Source organism: Chroicocephalus ridibundus, chromosome 2 (genome assembly GCF_963924245.1).
Source record: "Chroicocephalus ridibundus chromosome 2, bChrRid1.1, whole genome shotgun sequence".
NCBI classification, from domain to species: domain Eukaryota; kingdom Metazoa; phylum Chordata; class Aves; order Charadriiformes; family Laridae; genus Chroicocephalus; species Chroicocephalus ridibundus.
The window spans coordinates 166,988,781-167,002,419 of record NC_086285.1 but is presented as its reverse complement, the minus strand read 5'-3'; the positions used below and the strand labels follow the sequence as shown (position 1 = coordinate 167,002,419).

The 13,639-nt window shown below is 47.4% G+C and overlaps 1 protein-coding gene across 14 annotated transcripts in view; it reads right to left on the bottom strand.

The window, feature by feature from the left end:
* Positions 1–13,639, bottom strand: part of ADGRB1 (adhesion G protein-coupled receptor B1) — a 293,273-nt gene that overhangs the window by 156,423 nt on the left and 123,211 nt on the right. For 12 of the 14 annotated variants that reach the window (XM_063327633.1, XM_063327630.1, XM_063327629.1 and 9 more), the window contains 2 exons: positions 12,396–12,554; positions 2,697–2,804 (listed from right to left, as the gene is read on the bottom strand). The exons of 1 other annotated variant lie outside the window; for it this stretch is intronic. In XM_063327633.1, coding sequence (XP_063183703.1) covers positions 2,697–2,804; positions 12,396–12,554 — 267 coding nt within the window. The remainder of the gene's footprint in view (positions 1–2,696; positions 2,805–12,395; positions 12,555–13,639) is intronic. One more of the 14 variants, XM_063327637.1, reaches the window with a different exon arrangement.

Sequence of the window (13,639 nt, the reverse complement as noted above, 5' to 3'; positions counted from 1 at the left end):
GAACAAATATAAATTACTGGATTCAATATCTTCCAACTATTTAACCCAGAAGTGGATCCTGGCTCTGATTTTTGGTATAAGGACAAGAGTCTACCATGCTCATCATGTTTGGAAGCCCCTTAAAACAACTCAGTACTGTCATATAACTAGACCCACCAGAGATGCCCTCCACCAAATTGGTCTTCATTCCCCAGAGGACAAGGGGCCATTCACTGCCCTTCCTCATGACAGGTACCTGTAGAGAGATGTCTCTGCAGGATTGACCTTTGATTAGTCCTGTGATGCTCCAGGCTAGCTTGGGGATTAAGAGGTGTGTACCAAAGGAGTTCCCAGGGGCAAGAACCCCACTTCAAGTGGGAAGATGGCCTTTTTCAGGGCTTGCTGCAGAGCTTGCTGCAGAGCCAGCTGCTCTGCAGCTGGAGAGGGTCCATCAGGTGCTGCAGAAGGAGACACGCTGGGCAACACTCCACGGGAACATAGCACTGCAATCCAGGATCCTTTCAAGCACCTGGCCAGCCCTGAGAGTAACTGCGCTGGCCTTACAGAGAGCTCAGCTGGCTGTGGGGTCCCAATCAGTGCCTGCAGTTTCTCCATGACACTTCTTCCCTCAGCACTAATGGAGCGGCACATTGCTGTCATCCCTCTGCCAGGATCCCTTTTTTTTTTTGCATCACCTGTCAATCTGACATCTCACCATGTGCAACCACTTCTTCGCTCACATTCTGATGCTGGCAAAGACCTCCTGGAAGCAGTCTGTGGTCTAAGGTGGGAAGGCCCGTGCCAGGGACCTGCTGGGCTGGATCTCCCTCTTGTGCTATTGCTGGGAGAGACACTTGGGCAGCGAGTGGCACTGCAGCTGATAGCACAGCTGTGCCAGAGCCCATGGGCCAACAGGACGTGGACACCAGGGCTGTTGAGGATGGGCAGGAGCCTTCAGCTACAGCCTTCAGCAACACAGGGCCATCCCCTCATCCCTCGTTCTTATACCTGTTCTTTGTATTTCATATTTTTCCAGGTCTTGAGTGGATTTGAAATGACTTATCCGCTACAAACTGTCTAGGGAAGACTTGGGCTTTGCCTTGGTGTCCCCAGCTAAAGACTCCCTCTAAATCCCTTCCTGGGATGTATCCTCTGCCTGATCTTTACATTTCCTCTGTCCTCATCTCCTTGAACAACCTGGTTGCAGTTGCTGCTCATGGTGTAGCAGGAGGAGTGTGGCAAACTCACCACAGGGCGACACACATCTTCCCAGCTGGGTCTCCCATCCCATGCTGCACTCAGGGATTCCACAGCCCAAGTCAGGCATGCTACAGCAGGGCTATGACGACAGGGAGTTAATAGAGATGTCACTGAGCCCAGATGCAGCATCCAGCTGCACGGCAGGAAGAAATGCCAAGCTATAAACCTGATGGCTGAGCTACAGGCTGGAACAAAGCACCAGGGAAGCACCTGGGGCAAGGCAGAGCAGGACCAATAGAGGACATCACAGGACCTGCCTTGAAATGCCTTCTCTTGCCCTCTATTTGGACACATGTGAGTGAGAGATTGAACTCAGCTTCAAGAGGTTACAGCAGTGCAAATGCCCTTCCTCTCCTGCAACCTTTTGCCAACTGTCAGTGATCCTTCAGGCAGCGCACCTGCTCCCACCAGAGGGAGCAGATTCAGTAGAGGGTAGCAAGGAAATTCAGACTGCCTTCTGCCTTGTATTGAAAACCATAACCCCAGCCATTGCCCAGTCAACCTTGGAACCTTCACAGCATGGTGCTGCTTCCGTCCGCTGTTTGCTGCTGCACACTGCTGGGTTGGATGGAATATAGCTAATTTACACCAGAATAAAACCCACTCTCCCTTATAATCTATTTCACAGCTCTGGCTCTTTGAATCACCTGTCTGAAGCCTTTCTAGAGCACAAACTCTTTGTAAGGTCACTGGGCAATGATTTTAACCTGTAGCCAGGGTCAGCACACCTTGCTTTGCCCAAGACCTATGACATATTCAGCTCCTGTGATGAAAGGCAGCTGTGAGGGGAGAGCACAAAACCTCTCCAGATTGGAGCTGGCATATATCTAGGTTCAATTCCTTCCCATTTACCCAGATCACACTCTCTCATATTACTACATATTATTCTCCTCCTATTGCAGCAGGGTGAAGGTCCTGCTGCAGAACCTACGAGATCCAAGTCCTTGCACAGCACTAACGACCCAGCGACAGAGGAAAGCAGTCCTGCTCTCTCCCCATCACACCCTACACACCTCCTCCTACAGTCAATGGGAAGGCATGACACGGCCATCAGCAAAGAGGCTGTATCGCACTAAGGTCAGCTTTGGCTTAATGAACCATGGCTGTTTAGATAGTTCAGACAAAGCAGTGACTTAGAAGTAGGCAGGGTGATGAGAAGAGGTGTGTGAGAAGCATGGTCTGGTGTGGGCTTTGCATCTAACTCTTTTTGCCTTCTCTGGCTAATGGCAACAACACAAAACCCTGTAGTAATGGGGTGAGAACAAACTGAGTGATGACTGTTTGCTTAGTGTGTGACTTGTTGGATAAGCCCACACTAACCTGGGAGGAAAAGAGTTGGTTAGCTGGGTGATTGAAACAGCAAAGCAAGTCAATGTAATCAGCCCAGCCCAGCCGGGAAGTGCAGTGACCAGGCAGTGTGCCAGCTCCAGAGGCTGTAGTGGTAGGTCAGAGCTTACCTATTTGAGGTGCAGGGTACCCGTAGTGCTGCAGTTCATCAGTGTCCTCTCGCTTTCTGTTATCTGTGGACCTCAGCGATTGGCTTCTGGAATTATAGCGTCCATTGGCTATGGCAAGGTAATGGGTCATGTAAATACACTTTGGTTCACTCTGCAAGATCTTTCACTACAAAGGTTACACGTATAAACAACAGCAACCTGCAACGTTCGGTTGACACGATCACCTACTTTCCAACCCCAGCACCCCTGGCCACCAGAACTCCCCAGGACTTTAGCACCGAGCCAACCTGTGAGGCTCAGTCTGGCTGGCAGTTCAACCCCTTGTTCTCAGTGAGAGCTGGGACCTTGCAAAATATGATCCCTTATGCTTGGTCTTTAATAAACTGCAATGAATTTCTAGAGTGTCTGTACTCTTTGCTGTACTTGTGGAGGATTTAGCTTTTTCAGATGTGCTGACAATGAATCCCACCATCCCTGGCAGTGTTTTGAGATCTATGGGGATGATGGGCAGTATTTTTTGGTGGAAAACTCTGCCTTGCAACCAACATCTACTTAGCAATGCTCTGTAAAGTAACCAGAAGATGCTGAGTGGAGCAGGCAGGTGAGGGCACGTGAAAAGGGATAGTTCAAAAAGGATGTGTCCTTCATATGCTCTACCTACCACCAACAACAAGAAGAGGTGAAGGTCTGGTATCAACAAAGCGACATATACCAACAGAGCTATGGCTGGGCACCTTTCCAACTTATGTGAAAGAGCAAAGCTCCTAACCATAGTGTCTTAACTGAAAATCTCCCACTGAAGACCATGATGTTGAGATCAGAAGGTAAACAATGCATCCACTGTAAAGTAAAGGCATTTAACTCCTGATGGACAGCAAACACCCCTGTTCTTTCCAAACACACACTTCTGCCAGCTTTGCGTTTGCATCTCATGTGGATCAGCCCTGAATTTGCTATGAGGAAAACTAAAATTTCCATTCTACTTGCTATTGGGCATGTTGCAACCCTGGCACGCGCACTTCCTAGTAAACAGAGAAACAACCAAGCAATAGCAACCAAATCCCGCCCACCAGTACTGCCTGCTGTAAATCAGGAGAGCTCTGCTGACTCCACCTCAGTCATGCAGAATAGCAGAGAGCAGGGCTGAGTCTAAGTAATCTGTGATCTGGCAACCAATTTGTTTCCAAACACAAAGTACCAGACAGAGGATCTTTTCCCTCAAGGAGGTAAAACAGTCAGATATCTTTTCAAGAAGTACAAACTGCCAAGAGATGAAATGGTGACAAATTTGATCCCGGAACCCTGAGAAAATTAATAAAGGTTAATGAAGCTTCAGTATGGTGGCATGAGTCTTTATTGCCATCCAAAAAGGCAAAGCAGAGGAGGGAAGAATGATTCAGACAGTGCCTGCCAGGAGACAGACTTCATATTCAGCAGCTTGGTTTGTGGAAGAGGCCCATCTAGTTTTTGAAATTGTATTATCCCCCATTACTTTTGCCCAAACGCAGGACTTAAGGAATCTAGGAAATGGTCACACCAACTCCTCCAAACTTTCCCAGCACCAACTAGTGGCACGGTGCTGGCTGGAGGGGACAGGATGGGGCAGTCACTCATATTCCATCATCAAGGGAAAGGCACCAATAGCCAGACATCAGGACTACAAGTATCCTGATATTTGCATACACCTTGTTTTTATCTGGCTCTTTACTGGAATAGAAAGGGCACATATCTTATGTTCTTAACAGCTACAAAGTCAGGGGATTTGCCTGTGTGAGACTCAATTTTTAAAAAATGTTAACCTCTAACTAGGTTTCCAATATCCAATGTCTTGAGTTTGCTAAGAGGATAGGTTCATTTAGTCCGATATCTGTGACACATCACAAACCCTGCTCCATTCCCATCACCCGTTGCTGGCTATACCCATGCACTTTCATCTGCTCTGATTTAAGTCCTCTTCATGAAAGCATACATGCCACAAGAACACACAAAATCTCCATCTGCAGTAAATCCCAAAGGCTTCCCAGAGATTTCTTCAGGCTAGGAGGAAAAATAGGGGCTGGGCAGCAAGGGCTAGATGCGGAGCTTGGATGGCTTTGTCAGGTGCCCAGAGCAAGGAAGGTGACAATCCCAGAAGCAGCCAGCGAGCATGGATGGATGGACAGAGAGACAGGAAGCAGGATGTAGGGAAGGAAAGATAAAAGAGCAAAACAAAAGTTTTAAATGCAGCCTGGGCATCCTGGACCTCCGCTCTCCAGTTATTTGGGCCCCATATTACAGATATGACAAGCTTGTGCTGTGGTTGATCATCCTAATTAAAGGCAATCATGTCGAATGGCTAAGTGTGTGACCTGTCCAGCTTGCTCCAAAGCTCCCCCAGCAAAGACTGCCTCCAGACTTATGCTGGCATTGCTCCATTGCAGCAAAAGGCTGCCTCTCCTTTGGAAAAGGTGTTGCAGAGAAGCAGATCTATCTCCATTTAACATGGAGCATGGCTTAGATTTAACCTGGAGAGGTGCCTTGAATATATGCAAAAACCTACTGTGATTCTGGACAAAGCAGGGGGAAGCCAGGTCCTTTATGCACAAGGCAAAGTTGGTACAAGCGATGCTTTGCTGTGGTTTTTATGCACCTGAACTTTATGGGGTGGAGGCCACAAAATAAAAACAGTAGGGAACTGGAGAGATTTCAGCAGCCCACTTCCCACAGCAGGATCAGTGGAGACGAATGGTGCCAGGATCAAAGGAAGACCTAGACTTGATTTACACCTCTGCTGTATAAATTCTGTGATGATGGCACATTTTTGAAATACCCAGCACCTCAGAGGAGTTATCAGGAAGGCTAGAGAAATAGTGCCCATTATGGTTGAAACACAGAGACATTTAAATTGCAAGCAAAGGCAAGCATATGAGATTTTGGAAGAACGCAGCTCAGATGTGGATGGGGAGGATGATCTTGCAAATATTTAGGAAAGGGAGGTCCTGTTTAACCAACCTGATCTTTTTCTATGACCATGTGACCCACCTTCTGGACGCTGGGAAGGCTGTGGACATTGTCTATCTGGACTTTGGGAAGGCCTTTGACACCGTCCCCCACAGCATTCTCCTGGAGAAGCTGGCGAATCATGGCATAGACAAGTGTACTCTTCGCTGGGTTAAAAACTGGCTGGATGGCCGTGCCCAGAGAGTTGTGATTAATGGGGTGAAATCCTCTTGGCGGCCGCTCACCAGTGGTGTCCCTCAGGGCTCAGTTTTGGGGCTGGTTTTCTTTAATATCTTTATCAATGATCTGGATGAGGGGATTGAGTGCACCCTCAGTAAGTTTGCAGATGACACCAAACTAGGTGGGAGTGTTGATCTGCTTGAGGGTAGGAAGGCTCTCCAGAGGGACCTGGACAGGCTGGATCGATGGGCCAAGGCCAACTGCATGAGGTTTAATAAGGCCAAGGGACGGGTCCTGCATTTTGGTCACAGCAACCCCAAGCAACGCTACAGGCTTGGGGAAGAGTGGTTGGAAAGCTGCCCAGCAGAAAAGGACCTGGGGGGTGCTGATGGACGGCCAGCTTAACACGAGCCAGCAGTGTGCCCAGGTGGCCAAGAAGGCCAACAGCATTCTGGCTTGTATGAGGAATAGCGTGGCCAGCAGGAGCAGGGAAGTGATGGTGCCTCTGCACTCGGCACTGCTGAGGCCTCACCTCGAGTACCGTGTTCAGTTGTGGGCCCCTCTGTACAAGAGGGACATTGAAGTGCTGGAGCGTGTCCAGAGGAGAGCTACCAGGCTGGTGAGGGGTCTGGAGACCAGGGCATATGAGGAGAGGCTGAGGGAGCTGGGCACGTTTAGCTTGGAGAAGAGGAGGCTGAGGGGAGACCTCATTGCCCTCTACAACTCCCTGAAAGGAGGTTGGAGAGAGGTGGGTGTTGGCCTCTTCTCCCAGGTGAATAACGACAGGACCAGAGGAAATGGTCTGAAGTTGCAGCAGGGGAGGTTTAGATTAGATATTAGGAAGAATTTCTTTACTGAAAGAGTGGTCAGGCATTGGAACAGCCTGCCCAGGGAGGTGGTTGAGTCACCATCCCTAGAGATATTTAAGAAACGTCTAGATGTGGCACTTCAGGGCATGCTCTAGTGGCAGAGATTGTAGGGGTTTGTTGTTTTTTGTGTGTGTGTATGGTTGGGAGTCAATGATCTCAAAGGTCCTTTCCAACTATGAAGGTTCTATGGTTCTATGATTCTATGATGCCGGCAGTAGTGGGAAGAAGCAGCAGGTGACCAACACTTCCAATAAGAACACGTAATGTGTCAGACAGCACCTTGCAACACAATCAAGGGGAAAAAAATGAATGCAGAGACTTTACAGTGGTGTGGGAGAAGGTTTTAATGTTCAAGCATGTCTCACCAGAGCTGTACACTCTTTCATCTCTACTCATCCCCCAAACAGAAGGGGCAAAGAAAATAGCAGTATCATTAAAATTGTTTAGGCAAATTGGGGTGGTAGGAATGAAAAGGTGGACCAGAGGAAAGAGTGGAAAGGGATGATCAAAAAAACCCTTGAAATAGGGTAAATGTATCTCTGTGTAATAAAACCAAAGGAGAAGGTGTTGGTGATGGAGTTCTAGGGGCATCTAGCAACTGCTAAAGGAGTAAAAGTGAGGAGGGCAGAATCTCTAACAACCCCTAACAACCAAGATCCCAGTGGATGTAGAAGAGGGTCATTCTGGAGGCCACTTGGATATGTGGCAATTTCACCACTTTAGGAAATGGCCCAAACCATTTTGGTTTGAACATCTGAGACTTGTGAAAATGTCACTGGGTGAGATACATGACTCTCAGATATGAAAGGTCTGAAGCACCATTAAAAGGGGGGACTGGGTGAAGTTTCTAGAGGCAGCAGCAGGTACCTACAGGACAAGGTGCTCTTTCAGCTTGCACTGAATTCCAGCCCAGGGAATGAAGATGCTCTCACACATGCACAGGATATTTCAGCCTGGTGGTTGCAGCAAAAAGGCTATTTTTGATGAAAACCAGGGGCAGCAGAGAATGAGACTGAGGTTCAGTCTTTTGAATATCATGTGGAACATGTGTTTCTTCACACCGTTAACAGTTACACAGCTGAAGGGCTAGATCCTGGACCGGCTTGATGCTGGAAACCCAGCATGGACTGGTGTCACACTTCTACACCTGAGGGCAGGATGCAGCCACCCCTTTCCCAGCCATGGGAGAGATGTATCTGCCCAATCTGCATATTCATAAATGTCAGAGATGCTTTTGCATTGCCTCTGCCAGATGGAATGGCAGGATTTCAGCTGGCTTCTCTGCCAAGTTTCATTCCCCAGGAATAAATGCAGGCCACCTATGTCTCTGACTGTTCTTGCATTTCTCTGCCACTGTTGAATTCCAGTGCCAGGGTCAGGCCTGTGACATCCCTCCTCTGCTTTGGATGTTGTCCTGCCATGTTGCTCATCCAGGCTCCCCACCACGACTCTTGCCATGCCAGGTTGTAAGCAACTACATCTTTTAGCACCAAGCAGCCAAGAGGAGCTACCAGAGCACAATGGGTGTCCCCGTCCATCCAAAGAGGGTGGACCTGGAGAGCTTCTCTGCAAGCACTTGCCACCACACTTGGGTTGGCTTTTATTTTCTCCCTCTGCAAAACAGCAGCTCCTGGCCAAATCCAACAGATGGAGGAAATCTCCCCTGTCTGTGAAGGAGAGGAGGATATCAATGGGTCCTTTGCCTCTAGCAAGGAAAAATCAGAGTTACAACAAACACTGAATGTTGTCCTTCAGATTATGTCTCTCGAGCTGAACAGCTGCCATGAAAAAAGGCTCTGTCTAAGCCAAGCTGCTGGTACCAGACAAAGTTTCCTTTCCAGTTTGGGATGGGCGTTCATTACAGGTTTTCTTCAGTGTTTTACAGCTTTGGGTTTTGCCCATGGATATAACTTACCTGACTCACTTGCTGTTGGGCTTGGGTAGGTATTCCTGGGGAAATTAAGCCAGATGAAAATCATCAAGTGAGAGATGCCATTACATGAAACAGCAGAGATGGTGGTCCAAGCAAGTAGAAAAACATAAAGCCCACATACAAGTGGCACCTGTGGAGTCCTTCAGCCACCCCTGTGCAGTGATTTGAAACAACACTGTAGCCTCCAGGCATGTTCAGGATCAGCTCTGGGACCCACATGGCTATACCTATATTTCAGTGACCAAGCTGCCAGAAGTCACACCTCTTGCAAAGCCTGAGAGCCATCATCCCCACTGCTGCATACTGAGACCTGCTGAAGGTCCACTTTGGAAGAGGAAGGATGGCAGGACCTGGAGAATGTCCACCTAGGAGAGGAGCTGCGTGACAAGAAAGGTTAGATCCTTCTAATGTGTTTGCCATGGCCAGGCAAAATAAAACAACAAATGAAGCCCTCACAGATCCTCCACAAAAGTTCATCTCAGCAGCTCCAGGGAGCTGAGTGGCAGCACCCAAAATTTTTACCAAGGAGAACCTGTCCCAGATGTGGTATCAGACTAAAAACTCTCACTGCTGCTGGATATCCAAATAAACAGCTAAAACAGTCCTGCTAATCAGCTTACAAGCCACTTTGGCAGAAGCAAGGAAGGAAAAGCTGAAGAAAAGAGATGGGCTTACCCTTGTTTTGAAGGTGGTTGTGATTTCTGTGTTATTCTAACCTAACTTACTTGGCCAGCAACTGACTTTACTTTTCAGTGGTGGTATTAGTTTCCTTGGACATGTTTCAATTTACTCCCAAAGCAAAGAGGAAAACATCAGAGCGCTCATCCCGGTTTTGTTTTGCTCTTTTATCAGGATTATAGAAGGCCCTTTGGTCAAGGAAAAGAGTATTTTTTCCTGTTTGTTTTCTACAAGAAAATTAAGGTTTCAGCCACTCCACTATACTTGGAGAGCTAGTCAGGTATTATTACAAGCTACTGAAATGCTGCACAATTCAAGACAAAGATGTTCTTCTGTCTATTTCTTCTTTTCTTCTTTTTCTTTTAATTTAAAAAAAAAATAGAATCTATTTAACTGCAGTGTATAAGGAACGATTAGGAAAATAACCGTTCAAGCGGAAGAATGAATATCCTATTCATCTCTAACAAATCTATGGGCAAAAGTCAATAAAAGAATAACAGTGACACATTTAAAACAGAAGGATTTATATTCTACCTTTCAATCCTATCAGATTTTGGTACAGATCACAGTAAACAGAAGGAAATGATATGTGCAAAAAATTTAAAAACCCTTTCTGGGTCAAAAGTGCACCTCTCTTGCATGAACCTTTGCATGGCTGCAAAGGCAACAAGGGACAGATTCACTGAGGAGCCAGTTCAGAGCCAGATGCACAGTTTTGGTAGATATGAAGAGTTACAGGTTTATCTTGAGGTAGGACACAGACCCCAAGATGTGCATGAATAAGTCTTAAAAGATTAATTGTTCATATCTTCTCTCAAATGCTTTCCAGCTTGCCAGCGTGAATGCATCACAACGGGGCTCAGCAGTTTTTCTGCTAAGAGGCCCTCGGGAAAATTAATCAGAATTAACTTATTTATTTCAAAGGGATAAATCAATTTGTGCTGCCCCACTCCATGGGTATACTCTCTTTCCAAACTAGGGCCTTCCACTTCGCTCAGGATCTTTTCTTCCCAAATAAGCTCAGCTGACCTAACCACAGTGCAATTAGGAGCAGGAGTTGACTGGGTATCTAATGGAAAGAGGACAGGAAGATAAGTGAAATAATTTACTGAATCATAGCCCTTCCTGGGCACAATCAGGCTTTTCTGCACTCAGGATAGGCTTTGTGTTGTGGAAAAGATGAGTGAGTAAATAGTGAATACATAGCGATTCATCCTTTACTGCTGTGCTCTGCGCAACAAGTGGAGCTGGAAACCCAATCCAGACTTCCAGGCTCCATGGCTGCCCACCATCCTACTTCATCCCTCTTTGCCACAGCCACCTCAAGAGATCTATCATGAAGAAGAGCAAAGTTTTGCCCCTGGGGCAGATCAAGGGAAGGTGTTATGCCCCTTGCTTAGTGCCGGTGAGGCTGGACCTGGAAAACTGTGTCCAGTCTGGGAACTCCCAGTTCAAAAAGGATGTGAAGGAATTGAATAGGTCCCATGGAGGTCTTTAAAGATTATTAGGAATGGGGATGGAAGTCCTGCAAAGACAGTTTGGGGAGCTGGGGTCTTGAAGCTGGGTGGGTTGCCCACTGTCTTTTCTCTCCAGCACAGGAAGAGCACTCTAAAGAGTTTCTTTGCCTGTTGTCTCATGTAGACCCATGTTCAAAGAATGGCCACACCTGCAGAGCCCTCTCTATCCACCCACAGTGACATCTCCACCTTCTTCTCCTTCACAGAATTATCCACCAACACCGTTGTGGCTCTTCCTACAGCTCCATTCAGGCACACTCAAGTCCCACAGCTGGACCTCCTTTCAGGTCCAGGTTCCAGATCCCTGCCCACAGATGGATGCACTCTTACCCTCACTGCCCCAAGTTGCACTTGCATTGTGACTCCAAAGTCATCAGTAAGTGTGGGGGACACAGATTACATTTCCCTAGTGTTGGCAAACCTCAGAGGAGAATTAGCAACTGTGAGTCAAGGAGATGAAATTCAATATACTAGAAGGTTTCATTAAAAAAAAAAAAAAAAAAAAAAAGCCTAATTGCAACATGATTTAAATTTATGGAAGTGGTAAAAAATGCATGAAATCATTTTAGTTCTTATTAGACGAATATATTTATGTCCCTTTATTTGAACTTCCCCTTTATCAGGAGATACTTCCCTGCCTTTGAAGGCAGCTGAACTTTCCCTAGTTATTTGACTAGTCAGAGGAGTTATTCAAACATTCTCTACTATGAATTTGAAATAAAAAGAAGGGAATAATTATAATCAGCCATTTGCTTGCATTTGCTGGGCTGAGCTGCTTCTGCTGTTGTTTGTTTTTTCTCTTCATCCCCCTCTCCACTCAGCTAATGCAAAAGAAGCACTTGGGATGAAAGTGCTGCAGGTCACCAGCTCCACCCATCAATATCTCCCTATTGACTGGCGTTGGCAATTTGTCCTCTGCCCTCTGGAGAAGAAGACCTGGAGAGAGCCTGCATTACAGGAAGAGAGTGGACCATCTGCCAAAGACTTTGCCTTGCTCAAGCCCTGTGTTTTGTCTATCAGCCAAATCTTTCTCCACATCTTAACGCTGTAGGCTTCATTTTGTAAAAGAAAGGGACAGCAACAATTCTCTTGACTGGGAAGGTGAACCAAACTAAAAAGGTTAACATCTCTCTTAGCTGCATGCTTTATTTATTTTTGATAGAGGTCCCAACTATCGAAGAAATACCTTTAAGGGTGTACATTTTGCCATTGGTGGCGGATTTATCACCAGCATATGAATACTGCTTATAGATTCCTATATATTAACCCCTATTCCATGGGGTAAAGGGATAGATCTGCAGGTGTGTGTGCGTTGGAAGATGTGTGTTAGCGTGTGCATGCGTGACTGCAAGACAGGCAAGGAAGGGCAGAGCCATGCACAGCCAAAGTCTCATGCACCCATGAGGTTGCTGCTCTGACACAGACCTTCGGCAGTTTCACCGTGTCTCTAGAGCATCCTCCATTATTTATGGTGATGAGGTCGGGCTCTTCCCAAGAAGAGCGACCCGCTCGCACACGTGCAAGGGAACATGCCTCCACTTACTATTGCACGCCTTCCTATTGCACAGCCGTCCTTCCTCCAGGACTCCCTCGCAGACAAGACCTTCATTGGGAAGGGGTTTGCAGGTGCGCATGCGGGTCTGCAGGCCTCCCCCGCAGTCCTTGGTGCAGTCACCCCAAGCCGACCATGGGTTCCAACCACCTGGACGAAATCCAGAAAAGCCCCGTCAGCTTCAGTGAGAGGCCAGCACCCAGGAAGCCAAGGCAATGCTGACCCGGTAGACCCTAAAATGTACCCACTGCCAAGACCCAGAACTGGGATATCTTTGAATTTGGTAGGACTAAACACCGCAGAGTATCCCAGAAAGTCAAGAGACAGGAAAGGAAGGGAGAAGCATTGTCTTTTCATTGACTTTTCTTCACCTGTTTCCTATCTCTAAACAGGGACTTTACCTTCCTGGAAACCCTGCCTCATTTCTAACTAGTTCAGCTCTTCCTGTTCTTGCTGCAGCAAAGAAGCCCTCTCCTCTGAGAAGACCTTGTGCCCATTTTGCAGCCTGTTGGTTCCTAACCCCAGAAGGCATTTGCAAAAAGCACTTTGAGATATACATCCAGCATCAGTGAGGTCGTCTCTCCTCCCTCTTCCCCCACACAAATACCTGTGCCTTTGTGGAGACAACACAAGGAAGCTGGAAAGGAGTAGGGGTCCTAGCACCCACACACCCCAAAAGGACACTCCTTTTCCCCACACTGCAGATTCCACCAGCAAGAGAGAGGCATCACTTTCAAGGACAGCTTTGGTGGGGGAAAGATGTTCCCCTCCAGCACCCTTGCAGCACCCATAGAGAGCAATCTGTGAGCATCATAAGATGAAGGTGCTTTTTGGCTTTCCTTCCCAGCCATGCTCAGTGTTGGTGTCAGCAACACACAGCTTTCCCCCTTGTACCACTATCTACAGCCCTGCAAGCTGATGGATCCAGCAAATCCCTTGCTGCAGGAATGATCCTCCCACTTGCAGAAGGGAAATGTTGAGCCTCTGCAGTCTTCTCCACCCCGCATCTTTCCAGCTTGCTGCCAAGAACAACTGGCCCTGGTGGGATGTCCATAAATGATGTCAGGATGGACCATGAAGGCCATCCCGAGCTGGCTTGCCACACACTGGCCAAAGCCTTGCAGCAGGGCGCCTGCAGGGAGCCCAGCAAGGCTTGGGTTTGTGTTGTAAAAAGACAGCAAAGGATCCTGCAGGCTCTTCAAGTGATGGATAAGCTGTCACATCTCTCAGTGGTC